The sequence below is a fragment of the Rhinolophus sinicus genome, linkage group LG03, assembly GCF_036562045.2.
Source record: "Rhinolophus sinicus isolate RSC01 linkage group LG03, ASM3656204v1, whole genome shotgun sequence".
Lineage (NCBI taxonomy): Eukaryota > Metazoa > Chordata > Mammalia > Chiroptera > Rhinolophidae > Rhinolophus > Rhinolophus sinicus.
In genome coordinates, this window is record NC_133753.1 from 102,227,724 (window position 1) to 102,249,100 (window position 21,377).

Genomic DNA, 21,377 nt, shown 5'->3' on the forward strand with positions numbered 1-21,377 from the left:
AGGGTCCAGCACAGCCCAGGTCTGCATTTGGCAGTGAGGTCAGAGAGGAGCCACCTGAAGCAGAATTTCCCAGGTCACTGGGAAGCCAAGTAAAAGTGCCTTCCTGGGCAGACGTCTGCCAGACTGATTCTGGGGTTTGGCCTTCTTAATAGGCCCTTCCCCAAAAGCAGTTGCTACAGCCGGGAAGCCCTGTTCAAGCTCCCACAGTTCTGTTGGCCTAACTTTCCAAAGATGTGTTCTCAGGTAGAACTGCTCTGATGAGATCTTGTTGAATCTTTCCAGGATCGGCCGCCCCTTCATTTTCAATTGGTGCAGGATCCAAGACCCCAGGGGCTCGACAGCGCCTGCAGGCCCGAAGACAGCACACCCGCAAGAAATAGCCTCTGTCCCCTGCCTCCATCCCCCCCACCCCTTGCCCCAACCTGGACCTCGGCACCTGCTAGGAAGAGCCTCTGACCTGTCTAGTACCACAAAGCAAACCTACCCTAGACCTCTGGCTTCAGCCCGGGGAGGTAGCAGCCCTGGGGCCACCTCCTACCTCCACACCCCCCACCCCACTGCGGAAGCAGAGCCTCAGGCCTCTTGGAGGGGGGGCAGGATGTGGCAGGGCAGCAGCCTGATACCTTTACTTGAACAGTTCCACTAGTGAGGCTGGAGAGAATTAAAGAAACATCTGTACATATCGTCCACTTCCTTCCTGACTTGTTTAGTGTATAAGCTCAGTCAGGCGGCCTCCCTCCCACTCCGCACCCCCCCACCTTCTCTACTGGAGGGTAGCAGGCAGAGCCCTGCCCACTTGCGCCTCTAGTATACATTTGACGGGGCTGGGGGAAATGGATTATCCCTGAAGCTTTACCTTGCTTGGCTATAAATGGTGGTTTTCCGATCCCTTTAGGGGACCATGTCCCCATTTCTCGCTGCTTTGTCCCTCACTGGTTCCTTGCCGGATCTATTCTTTTTAAATGACCTTGAATCTAGCTTTGCCTTGGAGACCCCACTGGGTACTGCTCCTGCTGTTCCACTTCCTCCTGCCAAGTCTGAGTCAGTGTTTTGTCCCCAACTCTGCCAGTTTGGCCCCTAAAAGCTTGGTGGCTCAAGACTGTTAGCCTGGCAGATCCAGGGGTGACCCCTCACCCCAGGGAGGGGAGCTCGTGGAGCAGGCAAGATGCCCACCACTGCTTTCAGCTGCCTCCTCTCCCACCCTCCCCGCTGGCTCATTGGGCACGTCTGCCTCTCCAGGATTGTGTGTTTAAAGCCTTGTCCTGTGTTACTTGTCTGATGCTCATGTCTATCTGATGCTCTTTGAATCGAGTTTGGAGGAAGAATTGAATTGTATGAGTGGCGGCATGTTGGTAGTGCCGGACTTATCTGTTCCGAGTTTCTGGGACTTAGCTCATTGAATGTGCAAAGTAGCACCTCTTGTGGCTACAAGTGCTGACTCCTGGATTTTCAAATGGTGTTTTGACTTTAAGGGCTGGCAGCCCAGGACGATGGGGCCGAGGGGAAACGAAGACCTCTTCTCTCTGCTTTCTCTCCCACCGTCCTGACCTCACAGGAGGCTAGGTCACCCCTAGGACGCTAGCAAACCTAAGTTAATGACCCAGACTTTAAAATTCTGTTGTTGTTTTTCACCAACAGGGCCTCCAACACTTCCCCTTTTCTTCCTTTGTCCCCAAACCACATACCCCAGGCCCAAGAGCCTTGCTGCCATGCCCATCCTCTTTGGGAGAAGTATGAATGCGTATGTCTAAATTAAAAGAAAAAAATATTTAAACATTTTTTAACAAAATAAAAATTTATTTTTGTATTTAAGCTAAATTGCCTTTTAAATTCCTTCAAGCTTGGTTCATTGAGGTGGTTAAGTATAAATGCTATTGATAGGAATTAGCTGTATAGTTAAGTTATGCCTGTGTGAAGAAATGCTGTCCCAGGCAGCTTTCCTGAGGGACTAGAGCTCCTTCTGGACACATTATATAAAATGTAATTCTTATTTTACAGATAATGTGACATAGATGTAACTAGTCCCCTTCCCCCTTTCGTGACTGAGGTTGAATGTTTTGTGGCAGGGGACTGCTCTTCCCCACCCCCAAGAAGAGCTCCATGAGTACGTAACTGTCCGTGGGGCTGCGGTGGGGGCCTGGACCTCATGTCCCTAATACCTGTTAGGGTAGGGGAGGGGGGCACGGGCCTAGAGATCAAAGCTTCTACCTATACCTTCTATAAGGTAACCCCTCTTAGTTTTAGTACCTCAGTGCCACGGGCTGGACACTTGGTCCAGGAACCCCCTGAAGAGGGTGTCCTGGCACGGCCTGAGTGAGAAAGAGAGTGTGTGAGTGTGTGTGTGTGTGTGTGTGTGTGTGTGTGTGTACATGTACGTGCACTGGACAGGAACGGGAGGCTGGGACTTTCCATTACAAATAAAGACTTAATTCCTCTGAGTCTAGTTGGAATTTTTAGTATGAATGTGAGATTTTTCTCCTTGCTTATGTCATTAAGAATAAAAAAAACTGTGATCTATCATAGACCATGTCCTGCCTTTTATTTTTGTGGCCGCACTTCTCTCACCAGCAAGAACACGGCTCAGGGAAAGGACCCAAAGGACTCGGAAATCCACTCTTGTCTTTCCAGCTGGAGAAACAGGGTTACCAGTTTCCTTCCTACAGCAATAAAAAGAATAGAACCTTTCAAAACCAAAACTGCTGCCTGGGGCTGAGGGCCCCAGGTTAAGCTGGGGGAAGGACTAGTGTGTTCCTTTCCTCCCACCCAAGAAGCCAAGGGTTTGAGTACCTACTATGTGCGAGGTGGAGTGCTAGGAGCAGCTGCTGCTTTACACCGCCTCTTCTTTCTCTTTGGGGCTGCCCTGGGTGTAAGTGCCGGTGCTGATGTTTCGGCCTGTGAGGCTGAGCTAGGAGAAAAGTACAAGTTAGCTGTGTCCCAATCTTCCAGCATCTTCCCAGGAGGTCCCCTACTCACCTTGGCACCTCGGCCCGTTCAAGTACAGCAATGAAGAAGCCACCAGTGAGCGTGGTCTCCGGGGAGGCCCGGAGGCAGTGTTCAGCCCCCGGAAAAGTGCTAAGGCCTCGGTGGGGCCAGGAGGGCAGGACAGGTGCTAACCTGTGGAGAAGAAGTAGCACAGACTTTTAAGTGAAACAGCAGCCCCCACCCCAAGAGCCTGGTGGAAAGCCACTACCTGAAGGTCCCTGCGCTCTGCTGCAGGGCAGCCCGTACCACATCTTCATTCTCCTCTTGACAAAGGGAACACGTGGAGTAGACAAGGCGCTGCAGGGAGGGGAAAGTGAGCGCATGGCACAGAGCTCGCAGCTGGAAGCCTGCCAGGGCTTGCAAGCGCTCCTTGCTTGGTGCACCTGCCCCGGGCTCCTCCAGCTGTCTAGTCACCATACCTAAGGAAGAGCGTGTTTTAATTACAGACTGCTTCATTTCATACTGACACCCCCACTTCACAGATGAGAACATTTGCCCAGGGTCACGAGATTTGAGTCAGAACTAAACCCAAGGCCAAAATGAACTGCTCCCCTTTCCACTCTAAGGTTGCTCTGGATCTGTGGGGCCCTCGGCCACGGTTTCTCCGCATCTCACCGGAGCCACTACAGGATGGATCCAGCAAGATGTACTGGACCTGACGGTAGCGCTGGTCTGAAGGCGAGACTGCCAGGAAGTCCTCCTCGGCCAGCTGGCAGCAAGACACTCCCGTCTGAGCCAGCCGCGTAGCCATAGACGCCAGCCGCTTGGCATCCAGGTCAAAGGCAAAGATCTTCCTAGGGAAGTGGGCAGAGTTGGGGTGAACTGAGAGTTTATGCAGCATCTAAGGGACCACAGCTACGACATACAAATGTGTACATAAAATCAGGACATGTGAAAATAACACTTAAAAGACCGCAAGAGCTAGGGATTCATTCACATTTCACACCTGCAACCCACTGGGAAGCTTAGCTTGGGGCTATACTGTGAACTGTCCTAAGTCCAGAAAGAAACACTTAAAGGGAAATCTTCCTTGCAGCCTTCAGACCTATTGGAATACTGAGTTTCTCATTTCTTCTCACCAAGTACAGTATCAGACCCCACTCCTTCCCACTGACCATGGCACTCACCCTTGGTTCTTCAGAAGAGCAGCCAAGTGACTGGTCTTATTGCCTGGGGCAGCACACGCATCAATGACATGGGAGCCCGGGGGTGGATCCAGCAGCAGGGCTGGGAGGCAGCTAGCCTGGAGGGGCAAAGCCGGGTGGCTGGGTGCACAGAGCTCCAGGTCAGGCCCGCCCACACGCCCCTGCCCTTCCCCACCCCCTTCCCTACCTTGTCTTGCAGGATGAGGTGACCGGCTAGGTACAGCGGATGCTCATGCAGATCCGTCTGGGCAGGAAACACAAGCAGCTCTGACAACAAGGGATCCAGAAGAAAACACTTCCCTTTGAGGGCCCTTAGGTCCTCAAGGCTGCAAGGGAATAAGAAGCATTCATTCAACATTTTCTGAATCCTTCCAGGCACGGCATTTTACATGTTAGCTCACTTTGACCATTCATGAAACAAATGTATAAGAGTGCCATGAAGAAATAAACAGGGCGATAAGACAGACAGCAGTTACGAGCATGAATTCTCAGGCCAGACTGGTTTCAGGATGCGAGCATGGGCAACCGCCTTCATCTCAGCCTGTTTGCACTTCTGGAAAATGGTAGGTATGAGGATTAAATGAGTCAATACATGCAAAATACTTGGAAAACTATATGGTACAAATCAGGCACTCAATTAATGCTAGCCACTACTGCTAACGCATAACCTCAGGAGGGGTTACTTTGGGGGGATGGACTGTGAAGGGGGGCTGCAGGGGAGTTAAGTGCTGAGCTGATTCCTGATGGATGTGTAGTTAGTAATGTGAAGAGCTGAGGTGAAAGCTACATTCACTAAACTGCAGCGGAGGGCTGTCCACTCCACCTGCCCCATGCAGAAACAGGCCTCGAGAATGTCTCACTTCAGAAAGCTATCAAGTGGCAGAGCTGGAATTATACCTCCATTTTTAAAAAAACAGTGCTGCAAAATCCAGTAACTTATTTAAGCATATTGATTTGGAAGGATTGCTCTTCAATTTTGAATAAACGTGATTTAACAACAACAAAAAATAGTGCAAAGCTCAGAGGGAAGATGAATTCAGTTTGACACATGCTACGATTGTGGTGTCTGCGAAGCACTGAGGAACTCGAGAGAAGGAATGCAACAGAGGAGTGCAGCCTGGGAGACGAGGATCATCAGGTGAAGGGTAGAAGGGTGTGGGAGACACTGCGGGATGCATTACAAGAACAGGACTATGAATTTTTAAAGCCGAGGATGACAGGCCTTGGAAAGAGATGGAGAAACTGCTGGAGAAAAAGTAAGAGAACCCGAGTGCAGTCACAACCATCCCGCCTCTCTTCCCGTGCTTTCCCCCAGTCCCCCCAGATGCCTCCCTAGATGCGGGAAGTCAGGCAGGATGCTAAGCTCACCTGGAAGCCCGACCCTGGTAGGAGAAACCTTGTCTCTTGAAATAATCGATTACGTTATCAGAGCACGTCTTGAGAGTGTTCACCCGCACAAATCGAGGCACCTGGGAGGCTAGGAAGCAACGAGCAGTGAGTGGGCGGGAATACGGCCGCCTCCTCTGAGGGCCCATGACTCCCCCCCGCCCCGCCCCTGCCCCCTCCACACTCAGCTCACCCAGGTCAGGCCTGCATCTCACTTCCAACAAGTCCTCATTCCGGCTCACACATCGATGAACCTTGAGCCGGGCCAACTCAGCCTTCAGCCGCGCCTGGTGTCGGTTCAGCAGAGGCTTCCATCGGCCCCCGCCCCCTCTAAAGCCTCTTCCCAGCAACAACTCATACACTAGCACCTGGGGTTGGAGAAACGAGGAGGAAAAAACCCTAAGCATTAATACCTTTGAACGCCATCGTGTTGGAACTGGAAGCGCCAAACAGACCGCCTGTCCAGACAGTAACAGGTAAACACGAGGTACCTTGTCCAACATCGCACAAAGTGAGTGGCAGATGAGGATTTGGACCTGACGTCTCGCTTCCCGGGCCTGAACCCTTCCCCGCGGCTGCTCACCAGCAGAGCTCTGGATCTCAACCCTCCTCGTCAACACCACCCTTTGGTTTTACCTAAAGAGTCCCTGCCACTGCTACTATGCACTTCTGTTCTTATTTAATCTGTCACCTAAGAAGGCTCGAAACTAAAGCGTTTTCATCCTACGTCAATTCATAGCTCAGCGAGAGTCCGCTCACCCTCATCTCAGCAAAGCGACTCAGTCAAGTCACACCGTGGACGGTGCGGAGCTGAGTCCAGGTGAGGAGGGACTCACGGCCCGACCCCGCCGCACCCCGCCCGTCACCTTGGCCAGATGCGGCCGCAGCTTCTTCTCCGCGCGTAGGAGGCCGGCACTGGCGATCACGGCGTCCAGCACCGCGGAGTAGCGCTGGGTCTCGCACACCAGCGCGTACAGCTGCTTCACGTTCTGCGCGCGGCCAAAAGGACACGGGCTGAGGCGGGGGGCGGGCCCAGGCTTGCACCCCCGCCCGGGACCGAACCCCGAACCCCGCTACCTGGAACCTGCTGGCGTACACCAGCCCTTTGATGGAGCCCTGGCGACTCTCCACGCCCGCCAGCACGGCGGCCGCCGCCGCGTACAGCGCCATGCTCTGCGGCCGCGCGCCTTTACGACTCTGTCGCGAACCGCGCCGGCTTTGCGCCGCCGTCCGTCTGAACTTCCGGGGTCAAAGGGCACGGGGTTCCGGACCTGGAAACCCGCGTCCGTCCAAGACCCCAAGGCGCGTGTCAGTTCACGCTCCTGCTACGGTGGGCAGGCCGACGTTGAGAGCGCATTTCTCCACTTCTTGGAAGCTCTTCACTTTTTTCTTTCAGTCTTTCCCGATCTCATAGGCAAACAGTGGGATTTAATGGTGTTTTAATTTAACTTCTGTTATTGAGGTTGAATATCTTACGTTTATTGGTCATTTTCATTTCTTTTGTTATGACAACATATTAATGTCTTTCGCTCACTCATATACCATCTCACTCTTGGTGCCCGTTATGTATTAGTATCATACACTCTTGTTTTAGGTATTGTCATTTTTTTTCCCATTGTTGCTTTTTAATGTGGTTAATAGTTCCTTTGGACAACGTGGTATTTTCGTTTGTTGAATCTTTTCATAGTTTCTGCCTTTGGTGTCATGTTTGGGAACCCCTTCACAACCCTACAACATAAAAATCACTACAGCGTCATTTTTTCATACTTAAATCTTCAATCCGTTGAGAATTCTGTTTGGCACATGATGTGAGGAAGGGCTCTAACTTTGATTCTGAATGGTTAGCCCTTCATGTATTCATTGTAATGACTGATAGGACCAGTTCCCCAGCTTGACCTCTGGGAGGACGGGTTGTGTAGTATTTGTCTCTGTGTCCCCAGCTCTCATGTGATTTCTGATAGGTTGAATAAACCCAGTACACGTGTATCTGAAACATTCAAGTAGACAGGCTTCTGTGGACTAGAGTATTCCAGCCTATCTAGTGTTGTATTGCTAACAACAGGTTGGCAAGCATTTTGCAAGAGGGTGGACTCTATCTAGTCTACACTAAACCCCTTCACAGCCCTACAATATAGGGCTGCGTTGTTTGAAGGTTTAACCAACTCCTTCTGTAGCTCTAGGTTCATTCATAAGTGATCTGGTGGAACCCCTCCTCACCCCCTCATCAAATCACATCAGCTCTTTTTTCTTCATAGCGCCTATTACATATGCGATGATGACTTATTCTCTGTCTCCCCAGCTAGCTCCATGAGGGCAAACCCTTGTCTGTCTTAGTGCTCATCTGTCTTTACCTCCTATACCAGTGTCCCTCACACTAAGGACTAGTAAGTATTTGTTAAATAAGTGAAGGAACGAATGGAGCACAAATTGATGGGGTGCTAGACAACCAGCTGTGCTGGACTTGACCCGTCCTAAAACAATCCCCTCTCCTCCAGGTGAGTAGGTAACAGGTGCACCAATATTGATACAAGTCCACTGTTTATTCAGATTTCCTTTGTTTTCACCCAATGTCCTTTTCCTGTCTCAGAGTCTCATTTAAGCTACCACATTACATTCAGTTGTCATGCCTCCTTAGGCTTCTCTTGGCTGTAATAGTTTCTCAGATTTTCCTTGTTTTTGATGACCTTGATGGTTGTGAGGAGTCATGATTAGTGTTTTGTAGAATGTCCTTCTATTGGAATGTGTCTGATGTTTTTCTCATGACTAGAGTGGCATTATGGGTTTTGGGGAGACACACCACAGGTACAGTGCCATTCTCAACATATCAAGGGCACATAGAATCAACATGACATCACTGTTGATGTTAACCTTGATCACCAAGTTGAGGTCGTGTTTGTCAGGTTTCTCTACTGTAAAGCTACTTTATCCCATTGCCCTCCCTGGAAAGAAGTCACTATGTGAAACCCACACTTAAGGAGTGGGGGTTTATGGTCCCCCTCATTGAGGTTGGAGTAGCTACATAAATTACTTGGAATTCTGCACAGATTTGTCTCTTCTACCCCACTTATTTAATTCGTCATTTATTGATATCGATATGGATTAATGGATATTTATTTTATACTTTGGGTTACAATCCAGTACTACTTTATTTTGTTGTCTGAATTGTTCCCATTTTGGCCACTTTCATTCGGCTCCTGTGTCCCTCTGACAGGCTACTATTGTAGGGTTTTTCTGTGTTTGTTTGTTTTTGAGCACTTCCTTCCATCTGGCACTACGGGATACTGAATTCTCATCTGTGTATTTCCTGTTCTAGTCCTAGAATCAGCCATTTCTCCAAGGAGACCTAGTTCCTTTTATTAGAGGATGATATTAGAAACCAAGATCTGGGCACCTAGGTGACCTGTTTCGTTTAATTTCTTAACTGTGACAATTCAAAAATTTAAACTTGTTTTGCTCATATATTTCTATTGGACAGCACTGTTTTAGCATCTCCTCTACCTAAAAATACCTTCTTTTAATCCCACCTCCTCTCAAACGCATGACCCGGTTCTCTTCTGCCCTTCAGCATCAAACTTTAAAAAATGAGAATCAGCAGTCATTGCCTTTACTCCTTCATCACATGCTGTTATTTAACTCCCCGCAATCTGTCCTACTCCCTATTGCACTAAAGTGACTCCCTCCAAGACCACCGGGATCTTCTTCATATTCCTTAGGCCTTTCCTGCCGAATCTGGTGTCATGGCGCTGCTGAGCACACCTTTGTTATCAAGCTTTGGCTTCCATGACCTTTCCTGCTGGCTCCCATTTCTCTGACTGTTTCTAAGTTCCTCGGCAGCCTTGTGTAAGCTGCTCCTTAGGGTCTGGTGTTCCATCTTCTGTCCTCCTTTCCATCAGTCTGATATTTCCCCCGGGCATATTCACCCACTCCCACACTGTCATTACTACAGAACAAAGTTAATATGCACTACAGTAGCGCCAATGGTCCTCCCTGGTCCAGCCCCCACCGTCCAGGTCCAGCGCCAGTTGCAGCATCCCTCTGTGGACTAGACCCCCTAAGGCTCTTCTCCTCTGCTTGTATTCCACTTCTTCTGCTTGAATGCTAAGTCCACATGAAGAATGAACTGCTCTTTCCTCTGCCTTTTCCATATTGGATGTGTACTAGTTAAGGTCTTTTGGTTGCAAGCACAAACACTAAGTGGCTAGCCAAACAAACGGGGGGGGGGCTTATTAAAGGGGTGCAGAGGAATGCCACTGTGTCTGTCAGGTCTGGCTGGAGGCAGAAAGGTGGACACAAACGAGTAGTTGATGACAGTTTTAAAAAAGGGACTGGTCAGAGTTAAGGGACCTTACAGGAGGTGGAGCAGTACTCAGGGCTCGCAACAGCACTGTTCTCCACCAGGCCTGAGGAGCAAGGGAAGAGTAACAGAGGCGAGGGCTGCCTGCCAGGAGTCTACTGCCGAGAAGCTGCTAACCCATAGCCCAGCAGGCAGGAAACCAGGAAAATAAATACCTCAAACTCCCTGTCCTGCCCTCAGATCTGCTGCCAGTCCCACATCAGCTGAGCTCAACAGGAAGCCAGAGGGTCTTGCCTTCCAACTGGCCAGCCCCGCAGGACACAGGACACAGAGCAGGATGGAGAAGGGGGGAGAGTGGACCTACAGAGGGGCGCCGCTCTTCATCCCAGTCCTAGGATTGAAGGAAGAGCTGTGTAACCAAAAAACCCGGTCAACCACACAGCAACCAAGGCCAAGGCCCAACAGATTCAGCCGGTAAAGACACAACATACTCGGTTTGATGCAGCTTCTTACTGCAGAAGGAAGGTTAGCCAAAGGTGCCGGCTCCACGTAGGCACTGTTGCACACACCAAAAAGGATGACATAGAAATTAAAGAGCTGATGACTGCAACACGAGTGGTGGGATTCCCTCTGCTGAGGAGCCAGTTCTAGACTTGGTTGTTTTATAGTCGCAGCTCTACTCAGAGGAAGGCGGGGTGGAAAGCCTGACATCTCCCACGGGATAAGTAAGTGGACATGGCCTTGAGGTAGCACCTCACAAGGCTCCCATCCTCTCTCATTCCTCGGATAGGCTGTGGGTCAAGCCTTTGCCCGTGTGGCCCATGTGGATACGTGCCAATGGCACAGAGGCAGAGCTCTGCTCCATGGAAGGCTCTTAGGTGGCTCCGCAGACCTCAGTGGTACAAAGCTGGAGAGCTTCTCTCTAAAGCATCAGGTCTCAGGTGACTCGGCCCCCACCATTCTCTCTCTTCCAATTTTCAGATTCATGGGAGAGAATTCAGCTGCCCGGCCTTGGTCTGGCGTGGACACCATCAGCTGTGGACGGGGGCAGGCTCAACATGAACAGACATGGGCCCATCCCCATGTGCCCGGCAGCCCTCAGAGACGGGCTACATCCCGGTCTGGCCCCTACTTGCTTCTGCTTTGACACAATGTCATTTCCATCTCATCTAAGGGCCAGGGACATCAAGAGAGATCTTTAAGGACAGAGCTGTGACGGGGTGGTCGATGTGACTCTAACCATAGATCAGTGGGCAATGGGTAGAAGCCCACTCTGGCCCCACCAGAGGTTGGAGCTTCTTTTAAAGACCCAAGCATAAAGCAGTGTGTATGTACAGCAACTAATATTTGCAAATCATTTAAAGAGAAAGAATGTGAAATTTATTGTCCTTAAAGTTATTGTAAGTTCACAATGATAAGGGAAAACTACACAGGGGACATTTCCACCCTCAGAAGAGTAAGCAAGCAGAGAGCATGGCCAGGAGGGACCAAGGGAAGCCCAGCTTGACCCCTGGACACTGAAGCCTAGTTCTGCTGGTTAGTAAGCAGGTGAATAACCTGACAATAGGTTAAAAAACATACCCTGGCTGACAGGGAAGGGACTGTGGCCCTTTTCTCCCTATCTTTAAATGTTTCTAGGGACACACAGGCATGAGGACCTTTCCAAACAGTAAAGACGTCACCTCTGCTTGCTGGCCTCAAGTGCCTGTGCTCAATGGGGAGGGGCCTGTGGTCTGGCAGCCCCTGGGATCCCCTACAGCGTGGTGGGCTGTGGGGGCTTGAAGTGGCCGGGCCCACTGGGTGGGGGCAGCACCAAGGGCAGTGAGTTGCTGCCCCTTTCATGCCAGCATGTGTCCAGGATGGGATAGAGCTTGCCCTGGAAGTCAGCCTGGAAGGTGTAGAGCGGCCGTAGGTCATCTGGGCGGTCAGCATCAAAGAAGGTGAGCCCTCCCTGCTCATAGTGCAAATAGACCCCAATGCGATGGGGGTGGCCGGCCACGGGCAGGGGCACCCTGGGGCAGCCAAAGGCCTCATACAGCCGGCCCTCCTTCAGGCCAATGAGCCACACGCCGTGCTCTGGGGACTTGTTCAGCTTGCCCTTGCGACTGGCTGTGCCCTTGATGACCCCCAGGCGCCAGTCGCTCTTGCTGCCCACCACCACCTCCCAGTAGTGGCGGCCGCAGGAGAAGCCCCGGGTGGCCAGGACACAAGTACTATAGTCGAAGCGCTCAGGCTGGTTGGCACATCGCTGGGCCAGGAGCCCACACTGTACCACCGTGTTGCCCTTAGACAGCTCCAGGAGAGGGTGGGCAGTGGCAGGGTCCAGCTTGAGAGACTCCGGAGCTAGGAAAGATCAGAGAAGGCATGTTTACAAGCCACACAGAAGGCAGCAGACCCTGTCCCAAGGGAAGCCGATTGGAGGCCCTGAGCTCCTCAGGAGAGGGACTATATTGTCCTTGTCTCTATTTCCACAGGGTCTAGAAGGGCCCAGGCACAGCAGGACCTTTAGGATGTTTGCTGAATAAATGAATGATGCCTGGACGGTGGGAAAAACAAACAGCTGCGAACCCTGGCCTCTGGTAAGGGACGTGGTGCAGGCCTGCCTAAGGCACAGGTGCTGATGGGAGGTCCTGCAGGACAGCCTGTGCCCCATAGCTACACTCCCCATGTTTCCGGAAAATCCATAACAACTGCAGTTGTTTTGTTTGATACCCTAGCAGCCTATTCAAGGACAAACATACCAACTGGCTCTTCGCTAGCTGCCAGCTAATCAGTTTATACCAAAAATGTGCAAACAACATTCACGGTTCAGAGATTATCTGGTTTTTCTCTCTCCCTGTTTCTCATATAAACCCTGTTTTTGTCTTTGTTGGTTGAAATCAGTCTATTGATTGAGCTCCCTTAATGTTCAGTAATGAAGGAGTTAATTAAATGGTTTTGAATTATTTTTTGACAGAGCAATAGCTACATTTATAAGCACCAAAGTTTATATAGCCCCTCCTTACAGATGAGGGAACTGAGGCTCAGAAATGAAAGTATTCGCCCTGGTTAGCAGGAGATGGAGCTGAGCTTGAACCAACCCAAGCTGTTTGGTGGAACCCACTCCCGTGCTCTCACCACTAGCGGAGGAAAGCCTCCCTTGCAGTTCTCTGCACCTTACACCAGCAGCCCTCCGGAAGGGGGATGGGTGGGGGCCTCACCTGGCAGAATCTTGCGGAACAGCCTTTTCCATACGGTCAGCTTGATGTCGGCCTGGTGGAGGCCTGGTTTGAAGGAGATGGGACTGAACACGCCCTCCAAGGGCCGGGCCTGCTGGAGCTCTGCTCTGGGGGCAAGAGTTTGCGGTGATGGCCATCTGCACGCTACTTTGCCCTTTCATGTGACACTGCTCGCCTGGCACCCCCGTGCTCTCCCCTCTCGGCCCTCCCACCCATATACTGTCTTTACCAATCTCCCTCCTCCTCTGTGTTATTTCTGTAGCTTGTGTGACCTTCTGTTTTTCTGGTACCCACAGTGATGTAACTATAGTTCACTGTCCACCCCCCACCAGTCTACGAAATCCCTGAAGGCAGCGACATAATTTCATCTCTGCTTTCCCTGGGCCCAGTACACAGCCAGATGTGGGCAGCTGCCCCCGAGGCAAAACTGAAGGGAGGAGATGCCTGCGCCTGCAGCCAGCAGAGAGCTCCCTCCCAGGTTATTACCTGGAGGCCATGGAGTGGTACTTCTGGAAGACAAGAGAAAGGTGGGTTAGGGCAGGGCAGAGGCTGTGCAGAAGCCATTAGGAAAGGGAGGCTCTTGGGGCCCTGGGGCCTTGGCATGGGGACACTCCCTTATCCACTCACCCGGATGAACTCGTAGTGACTCTCGTTACCAAACTGCTCCAGCACACGCTGGGCTTGGACCAGCCGCTCCCGCGTGCCCCGGGCCTGCTCCAGCTGCATATCCAGGGAGGCCATGAGGCCACGGGTGTGCCCCTCCAGCCCCTCCAGGCAGCGGGCCTTCTCCTCGTCCACCAGGTGGTGCAGCTCCTGGAACTCATGGCGGATCACCCAGCTGAAGACATCGGACTCGTTCTGGGACATGGAGGGCCTGTCATGGCCGGAGCCACAGCGGAGCCACCTGGCCATGACGGACCTCCGTGTCCCCAGAGCCTAGCAGCTTGTGCCTTCCTGACTAGGCTGGTCTTGGCACCTGAGTCCCAGGGCTGCCTCCTGCTCGGTGCTCACACTGTGCCTGGGGTTCCCAGGAGGGCCTTGGGGGTGGGCAACAGTGGCAGGGCCCCCACTTCCCACTTCAAAGCAGCGGCTCTGCTTTCCCCATCTTACCTATTAAGTGTGCAAGTAGGATTTTGCTTTGTCACAGGGTTCTACAACCGAAACAAGTCTGAAAGTTCCCTGGAGAGTGGGCTTTGGAGTGATTAGCCAGGATTCCTGTGTGATCCTGAGTTCTGTCTCCATCAGGAGGGATAATGCTGCCTCCCTCTTAAGGGTGAGGGGTGCTTAGGGGATGCTGGGCTCCCACTCCCACTCCACAACCATCTGCAGGGCCCGGGCTCCACACGCTCCCAGCTCGTGTGCCTCTCCCTGAGGAAAGCAGACAGCCAAGGAGGGCTCTGGCCTTCACCTGCCTGTGGGGTACTGAGCGGGCGGGCAGCACACAGACTGCCAAGGTCAAGCGGACACAGGAGGCAGGAGGCAGGCGAGTCATGCCCTCGCTTTAGGCTGTTTACCTCTGGGACTTAGTTTCTGGGTTATCTCAGTCCCAAGGACACGCGGGACACAAGCCAACTTGGAGACAGTCCTGACAACTGGGTTGAATTCCCCCAGAGGATTTGCGCCTTCCACACCCTGCCCTGGAATGCTTTGAATTCTGGCTTTGTATGGAAGGCATGGATTCATGTAAAGGACAAATTAGAACTGGGCTCTGCAGGAAAGGGCAGGTGGCCAGTCCCAGGGTAGGGACAGAGGGCAAGGGCACTCACGACAATCCGGGTCCTGTTGTTGCCCAGCTTGGCGATGTGCTCATCCACCTTCTTCTCTTCCTGCTTCAGGTCGGAGATGAGGCCCGCAAGCTCCTCCTGGGGGCAACGTGCCACGGCCCCATCAGTGGCTGAACCCTTCACGCTCTCGGCTCCCTGGGGTCTGCCTGGGGCCTCACCCTTTTAGGGAGCATCCCGATGGCCACTAGCGCTCCCAGTGGAACCAGGATAGGGACCAGAGCTACCCAAGTGCACTTGACCTCAAAATAGTTAAGATTATTCAAGAATATCTCACAGTGATGGTAGGAACTGCGAAGGCAGAAGAGAGTCTCCGTGTCATCTCTCTCCAACACATGGAGAAAGGTGCTAAATGTTGTGACAGCCACCCGGAAGTCACCACACAACACCCAAGAGGGGCGATTGCAAGTCTGAAGCCAAAGCTCCCTGCATGGAATGCTACCCATGGGGGACCAAACTCTCCAGTCACCAGGAGGTCCAGAATTAGTGGGCCTTTGATCAAGGGTCATCACAAAAAGGCAGCCCTCATGTGCATGTGGTCACCCAGGTTATACCTGGTGAGTCCCCACACCCTATAGAGACCTGAATCAATCCCTCGCAGGCTTGGGCCCAGCCTAGATTTGGGGCCATCCAAGGATGAAGTAAACTGACTTGTCATGGGCTGCCCTGGCCCCAAATCTGCCCTAGCCTTTGGGTCCACTTAGACCACCATTTGGCTGCCCTACTTGAGCAGGGCCCTGTGGGTTTATGCCCATGGAAGTTACAGATTCTGGTTTAGATAGTTCCTAAGCAGAAGTCAGCTGCAAGAGCCTTTCAGGAAGGATGCTGGGTAAAGAATAAATCCAATGTGGGGAAAATGAACACACAGAGTTCTTGCTCTGGATAAAGAGGCATCAGATGTCACAGCGGGCCAAGAAAGGTGTTCCAACTGTAATCCTCCCGAGGCAGAGAGGGATGGGACTAGTTTTTTCTCAGCAATTGGGCTATAGTGACAGGAAACTGAATTATGAAGATAAAGTAGCACAAGGTCTCAATCAATATCTGATAAAGGAACGTAATTTCGTAGCTTCACACCTGGGGCCCCTCTGCCTGCAGCTCTGGATGCTCTTCCTTTAACTGGCCCCCTCACCTGTATTTTGTCATTCCTCACCTTTATGTCCCACTCCCCTCAAACACCAGACCAGGATACTTATAACAATTCACTTCCAAGACCCTTCCTACCCTTTCCTGATCCGTTAACAGTGGAAAGAAAACTGGCCTTGGTTTGAGACCCAGCTCTGCCACTAACAAGCCGTCTGACTTTGGGTAAGATCCTTACCTTCTCTGAGCCTCACTTTCCCTATTTGTAAAACACAATAACAACCCCACCCTTCATGAAGCTTAGATCAATGCATTAACCTAAGATGGTATCACTGTTGTTATTATTATTTATCTTAAATGACGATCTGCTAGACCTCAGGCAAAGGGCCAGGAGAGCAGAAATCCGTTGATTCCCCAAACATATTTTGAGCATTTACTACATGCCAGGCACAGAAATACCCCAGGGAACAAAACAAAGTCCCTGCCCTCGTGTCTGCGAGTGCAGTACCGGGAGCGCTCAAGAAATGAATGAGGGCTACGAAGAAGAATACATAAAGCAGCGAAAGGGCCGGCACGTGACGCAGGGGGCTCTCCACCACGCTTACTGCTATAATCCCCAGCACCTGCTCAGAACATGCTGGATGAATGAATGCTCCGGAGTTCTGCTGCAGGACAGGGCTGGAGGGAACTCGAGTCTTGGCTCGGCACCCGTCTGTGCCAGGGGATGGCGCCAGAGAGCGCAGGCGTTGGGCTCCCTGAGCCCCCGGGGTGGCCCCGGCTCCCCATCCCCCAGCAGCCTCGCTGCCCACCTTCATACGGCTGTAGACAGTGGAGACCGGCGTGACCCGGTGGTTCTGGTGGGAGCCCAACAGGCCGCAGAGGCCGCAGATGAGCTCCTGGTCCTTCTCGCAGAAGAGACTGAGCGGGTTCCGGTGCTGCGCGCAGACTTTGGGCTCTGGGTCCTCGGGGAGCCGCAGGGCTTCGATCACCCGCGCCAGGGAGACGTTGGGCGGCGAGCTGCTGCCATCCACCTCCTGCCGGCACACGGGGCAGCGCAGCTCGGAGTCCAGGTGGCAGGACAGGGACACCAGGCAGTCTTTGCAGTAGGAGTGGCCGCACTGCAGCATTAGGGGCTCCTTGAAGACTTCGAGGCAGATGGGGCATTGAAGGCGGTCCTCCAGCTCTTGCACGCACACCCGCCACGCCATCCACGGTGCGGGCTGGAACACAGGGTGCCTTCCTGAGCCTCCTCCCTCCACTCCCTCTGCCCCCAAATCCCGAGAAAGGACCGCTGGAAATTAAGAGGGCTTTATGGACTCCAGTCCTGGATTCCAGTTCGGACCCCTTATGACTTTGAGTCGTATCCCATCTTTAAAACAAAGGGCTTACATGAAAAAAATGGTCACTTAGAGATACATGATTCTACATTTTTACTCAGATTTGGAGGTAAACATGAAATGTGCCATCTGCAGGGTCATTTGGAGTGACACAAGGAATGGAAGCTCCAGCCACACAGGAGTCCTGACCTGGAACCTGACAGCAAAAACAAGCCAAGGTCCTTCCCACCCTCTAGATCAGTGTTCAAACTGTCAAGCAACTGTTGGCAACAGTTGTGATAGAGATTCCTGAACCACCCCTTCACACCTTTCCAGTGAGCCCCAGAAATCTGTATTTACAATAGACACTCCCAGGTCATTGTAAGCAAAGTTCTGTCTCAGAATGACACTCTTTCGGAGAGTCGGGGACTGAGGAGAGCTGTATCTTAATCTACCACCCCATTCCGTGACAACTGATGGGCTCTGCGAGAGAAGGCGCACCAAGCGAAAGTGGGCAGCACACCCAAGAAGAGCCCTTGCACGGAACTACCTGGCTTCTCACCCTCAAATCAGCACCACTGACCCGATTGGCTTGGCCTCTTCTCCCCAGGATGGGATCGCAGGAGTGGAGACCTGAGGATTGCAGCTGGATGCCTGCTCTACCACCGAGTCTCTGCCCCTTTCTGCTCCCCTTTCCCAGCAACACCCCCATGTCCTCAAGGTCACCCAGAATCAGGTGGAAACTGGTCCGCATCACGGGACTGGGGAGGCAGCCTCCACCCGGCAGGCTCTGATAACTGTGACATTCAGGTGCTTGCTTTGGCCAGGCCAGGGGAAGGGGCGGAGGCAGAGAGATGGGGCACCCATTCGCGCTGTACAGGCCCCTAACGGGAATGGACCGGGCTCTGACACAATCTTCCCGAATCTCTCTCTCTCCTTTTAAAAGATTTTAATTTAGTTATTTAGATTGTTTAGTTGGGGTATAACTTCTAAAAAGTGCACAAATCTTAACCACGCACTTGATGTACACTTTATATGGATACTCACTTTCAAGATCAAGATACAGAACACATTTCTAGTACCCCGAAGCCTCCCTCATGCTGCCCCCGGTCAGAACCTCTAACAAGAATAGCCACTATCATGACTCATGACCCATAGATTACTGTGGTCTGGTTTTGAATTTCTTTTTCTTTTTTTAACATTTTATTTAATTTAAGTGTGTTTTTCTAGAACCCATCAGCTGCAAGTCAAGTAGTTGTTTCAATCTAGTTGTGGAGGGTGTAGCTTACAGTGGCTGATGTGGGGATCGAACCGGCAACCTTGTTGTTAAGAGCACGATGCTCTAACCAACTGAGCTAACCGGCTGCCCCTGGTTTTGAATTTCAAATGAACAAAATCACAGAGTATATACTTTTTTCGTGTCTAACTTCTTTACTCAGTATCATTGTGTTAGGAATTTTTTTTTTTTTTACAGTTGCAATAGGTTTTTTTAAAAAGATTTTATTGGGGAAGGGGAACAGGACTTTATTGGGGAACAGTGTGTACTTCCAGGACTTTTTTCCAAGTCAAGTTGTTGTCCTTTCAATCTTAGTTGTGGAGGGCACAGCTCAGCTCCAGGTCCAGTTGCCATTGCTAGTTGCAGGGAGCACAGCCCACCATCCCTTGCGGGACTCGAGGAATTGAACTGGCAACCTTGTGGTTGAGAGCCCACTGGCCCATGTGGGAATCGAACTGGCAGCCTTCAGAGTTAGGAGCATGGAGCTCCAACCACCTGAGCCACTGGGCCGGCCCTAGGAACTTTTTTATATGAAGACTTTCAAAGGTTTAGAAGTTCAAAGACATTTTGTTATACAATTAATAATATGCTATTAATATATATGCTGTATATATAATATACAAATCATAATGTACTATACATATCCCGGGGTGTGGAGGGAAATGATTGATTGGAAAGGACAGGAGTGGGAGACGCTCTCCAGGAGTGTTAGAAAACAAGGCGATGTGGAACACAACCCCCATGTCTGCCAGAGGGGGAGGTCTCCACCCCAGTGGCAAGCAAGACTAAGGTCTGGTGTAGGCAGGTAGAAAGCTAATTTTATTTGTTAATTTAAGAAACATTTATTGAGAACCTGCTATGTGTCAAGCATTGAGCTGGGTATTATGAATATATTAAAGAACACGACAAGATGTCCGTCCTTTTGGAGTTTATGATGTATGGGGATAGGACTGGTGTGAGGTCATAAATAAACAAGTTAATATAATAGTGTTAAATACAATGTAGGAAGTAAACAGTGCGGTGAGAAAGGGGGGTCGGGTGACGGGCTGTGTGAAGGGCGCTTTAGCAAGGGGCAGGGCAATGTCTTCAAGAAGGGATGGTTGAACTGAGACCTGAAGGATACACAGAAGCCAGCCAATCGAAAGGATACAGGAGGGTAGACCAGGGAATGGGTCAGCAAGTGCAAAGGCCCTGAGGCTGGAAAGCATTCAATATTTGTGGGATACACTAGAGAGGAGCCCTGAGTATCTGGGATGTAGTAAGGGAGAGGGAACATCAGAAGATGAGGCCAGAGAGGGCAAGGACGACTCTGTAGACTAGAGCAAAGTTTTGGATTTTATTTCAAGGGTAGTGGGTGCTATCGGAGAGTTGTAAGGCAAGGGAATACCATCTGATTTATATTTTTAAAAGATCACTCTAGCTGCTGTGTAGATAATGGGTAACAGCAGCTTGAATACCAGGGTGGGTGGATGGTGACACTGATGACGTACAGAGAACACTGAGGGAAACAAAGTAGAACGGGGATCCAGAGTCAGATGACTGAGGACATCCAGATGGAGGAACTGAGTAGCCCTGTGGTCTGCACACTTCAGCAAACAACAGAATCATCTGGAAGGCTTGTTGCAACACAAATTTCTAGGCCCTGGCCCCAGAGTTTCGGATTCAGGAGTATAGAGATCGGCCCAAGAATTGCATTTGCAACAAGCACCAATGCTGCTGGTCTGGGGACTAACTACTCTCTGAGAACCACTGAGAAAGGCAGCTGGACACAGGCACCTGGAGCCCCAGCACTTGGGAGACTCTAGGCTGGCCAGGAATGTATCACCTACGTATATCACTGTCATGCAGGGTCTCTGGTCCCACTCCCCGCATAAGAACGCAGGATATGGTGAGGCCATAAAGGAACACCCACAGAGCCATAAGTAGGGGAGTCATACCACTAGTCTCGCTGGCGGCCGGGCGAGACACACGAAGTAGGATCCACACGATCCGCAATCCGCTGTCCACTTTTCTGCCCGCCAACCAACCAACACAATCACGGCAGTTATATCAGTGGCCAATTGGCCAACCGGTTACAGCCGATGGCCATCCAATCACAGTTGATGGTCATTTACTACATGAGCCAGCACCTTTCCACATGAGGCCGAGAGCCTGGAAACTGCACTCCTGGCTCTGTCCCCACAATCACATATTTAAACCAGTGGGAATGGCTGGGATCTCTCAGGAATTGAAAAGAGAGAAGGGCAGGGGTCCAAGGATGGCCCTGAGGTTACTGACGTTGAGAGGTCAGGAAACGGCTGATGACTGAGAAGAAACAGCCAGTGAGCTAGGAGGAACATCAGGAGAGTGTGGTGACTAGGAAGCTCTGGGAAGCAGAATGGTTCCCCAAAGATATCCATGGCGCAACCCCTGGATTCTGCGAGTGTTACCTTCCCTGGCACAAGTGACTTTGAATATGTAATCACGGTCATAGACCTGAATAATCCGGGTGGGTCCAATTTAATCACATGACCCCTTAATGGCAGAGAATTTTCTCTGGCTGGAGTCAGAGAGATGCTACAGGAGAGGAAGCAAGAGGATTCCAAGCAAGGGAAGGATTCAGCACGTTGTTGCTGACTGACATGTCGGGGCCCATGTGCAAGGACTGGAAAGAGGCCCCGAAGAGCTAAGGTGGCCCCCAGCTGACAGCCAACAAGGACGTGGGGACCTCAGGCTTACAGCTGCAAGGATCTGGATTTGCCAACAATCTGAATGAGCTCTGAAGTGGGTTTTCCCCCCAAGCTTTCAGTCAGGCTGATGCTTTGATTTCAGCCCAGTGAGCCCAATGTCACTGCTAACCTACAGAACTGTGAGAGGATAAATAGCTAGGTTTGTGGTAATCTGTCGTGGTAGTGACAGA

The 21,377-nt window shown here is 51.4% G+C and overlaps 3 protein-coding genes and 1 long non-coding RNA gene across 13 annotated transcripts in view; 2 read left to right on the plus strand and 2 right to left on the minus strand.

Moving 5' to 3' along the window:
* POM121C (POM121 transmembrane nucleoporin C) overlaps positions 1 to 2,522 on the plus strand; it is a 32,577-nt gene extending 30,055 nt beyond the window's left edge. Inside the window, exon 13 of the mRNA XM_019754966.2 lies at positions 283 to 2,522. Within this exon, the coding sequence (XP_019610525.2) occupies positions 283 to 380 (98 nt within the window). The 3' untranslated portion in view covers positions 381 to 2,522. The remainder of the gene's footprint in view (positions 1 to 282) is intronic.
* Positions 2,516 to 6,740, minus strand: NSUN5 (NOP2/Sun RNA methyltransferase 5). 8 transcript variants are annotated; one of them, XM_019754976.2, is made up of 11 exons: positions 6,591 to 6,740; positions 6,380 to 6,502; positions 5,707 to 5,881; positions 5,496 to 5,604; positions 4,315 to 4,453; positions 4,110 to 4,225; positions 3,598 to 3,772; positions 3,191 to 3,279; positions 2,974 to 3,114; positions 2,792 to 2,905; positions 2,516 to 2,657 (listed from the first exon to the last, which is right to left on the minus strand). In XM_019754976.2, coding segments are annotated over exons 1-11 (1,275 nt in total). In that variant the 5' UTR covers positions 6,684 to 6,740; the 3' UTR covers positions 2,516 to 2,656. The 8 variants fall into 8 exon arrangements, with proteins under 8 accessions (XP_019610535.2, XP_019610532.2, XP_074184522.1 ...); XM_019754973.2 differs by having other exon boundaries at positions 2,792 to 2,900; positions 3,191 to 3,401; positions 3,598 to 3,776; XM_074328421.1 differs by having other exon boundaries at positions 2,516 to 2,681; positions 2,792 to 2,900; positions 3,191 to 3,401; positions 3,598 to 3,776.
* Positions 6,731 to 11,494, plus strand: LOC141570654 (uncharacterized). The gene is made up of 2 exons (XR_012494922.1): positions 6,731 to 10,281; positions 10,789 to 11,494. It is a non-coding gene; the product is annotated as an uncharacterized LOC141570654 (long non-coding RNA).
* Positions 11,165 to 17,097, minus strand: TRIM50 (tripartite motif containing 50). Of its 3 annotated transcripts, none has more exons than XM_074328419.1 (6): positions 16,696 to 17,097; positions 14,792 to 14,887; positions 13,653 to 13,838; positions 13,512 to 13,534; positions 13,008 to 13,132; positions 11,165 to 12,150 (listed from the first exon to the last, which is right to left on the minus strand). In XM_074328419.1, the coding sequence occupies exons 1-6, from the start codon at positions 17,092 to 17,094 to the stop codon at positions 11,561 to 11,563; spliced, it is 1,419 nt and encodes a 472-aa protein (XP_074184520.1). In that variant the 5' UTR covers positions 17,095 to 17,097; the 3' UTR covers positions 11,165 to 11,560. The 3 variants fall into 3 exon arrangements, with proteins under 3 accessions (XP_074184520.1, XP_019610528.2, XP_019610527.2); XM_019754969.2 differs by having other exon boundaries at positions 13,512 to 13,531; positions 13,653 to 13,883; XM_019754968.2 differs by having other exon boundaries at positions 13,653 to 13,883.
* Positions 17,098 to 21,377: the final 4,280 nt, after the last annotated feature.

Bases quoted from the DNA above. Each gene is read 5' to 3' on its own strand.
- NSUN5 (XM_019754970.2), bottom strand. From the start codon at position 6,683: ATGGCGCTGTACGCGGCGGCGGCCGCCGTGCTGGCGGGCGTGGAGAGT. The intron at 6,503-6,590 runs GTAGCGGGGTTC...GGCCGCGCGCAG, and splicing joins TGTACGCCAGCAGGTTCCAG to AACGTGAAGCAGCTGTACGC. The intron at 3,402-3,597 runs GTGAGATGCGGA...GCTCTTCCTTAG, and splicing joins TCCATCCTGTAGTGGCTCCG to GTATGGTGACTAGACAGCTG.
- TRIM50 (XM_019754968.2), bottom strand. From the start codon at position 17,094: ATGGCGTGGCGGGTGTGCGTGCAAGAGCTGGAGGACCGCCTTCAATGC. The intron at 14,888-16,695 runs GTGGGCAGCGAG...CGTTGCCCCCAG, and splicing joins CTGTCTACAGCCGTATGAAG to GAGGAGCTTGCGGGCCTCAT. The intron at 13,884-14,791 runs GTGAGTGCCCTT...TCCATGTCCCAG, and splicing joins ACAACAGGACCCGGATTGTC to AACGAGTCCGATGTCTTCAG.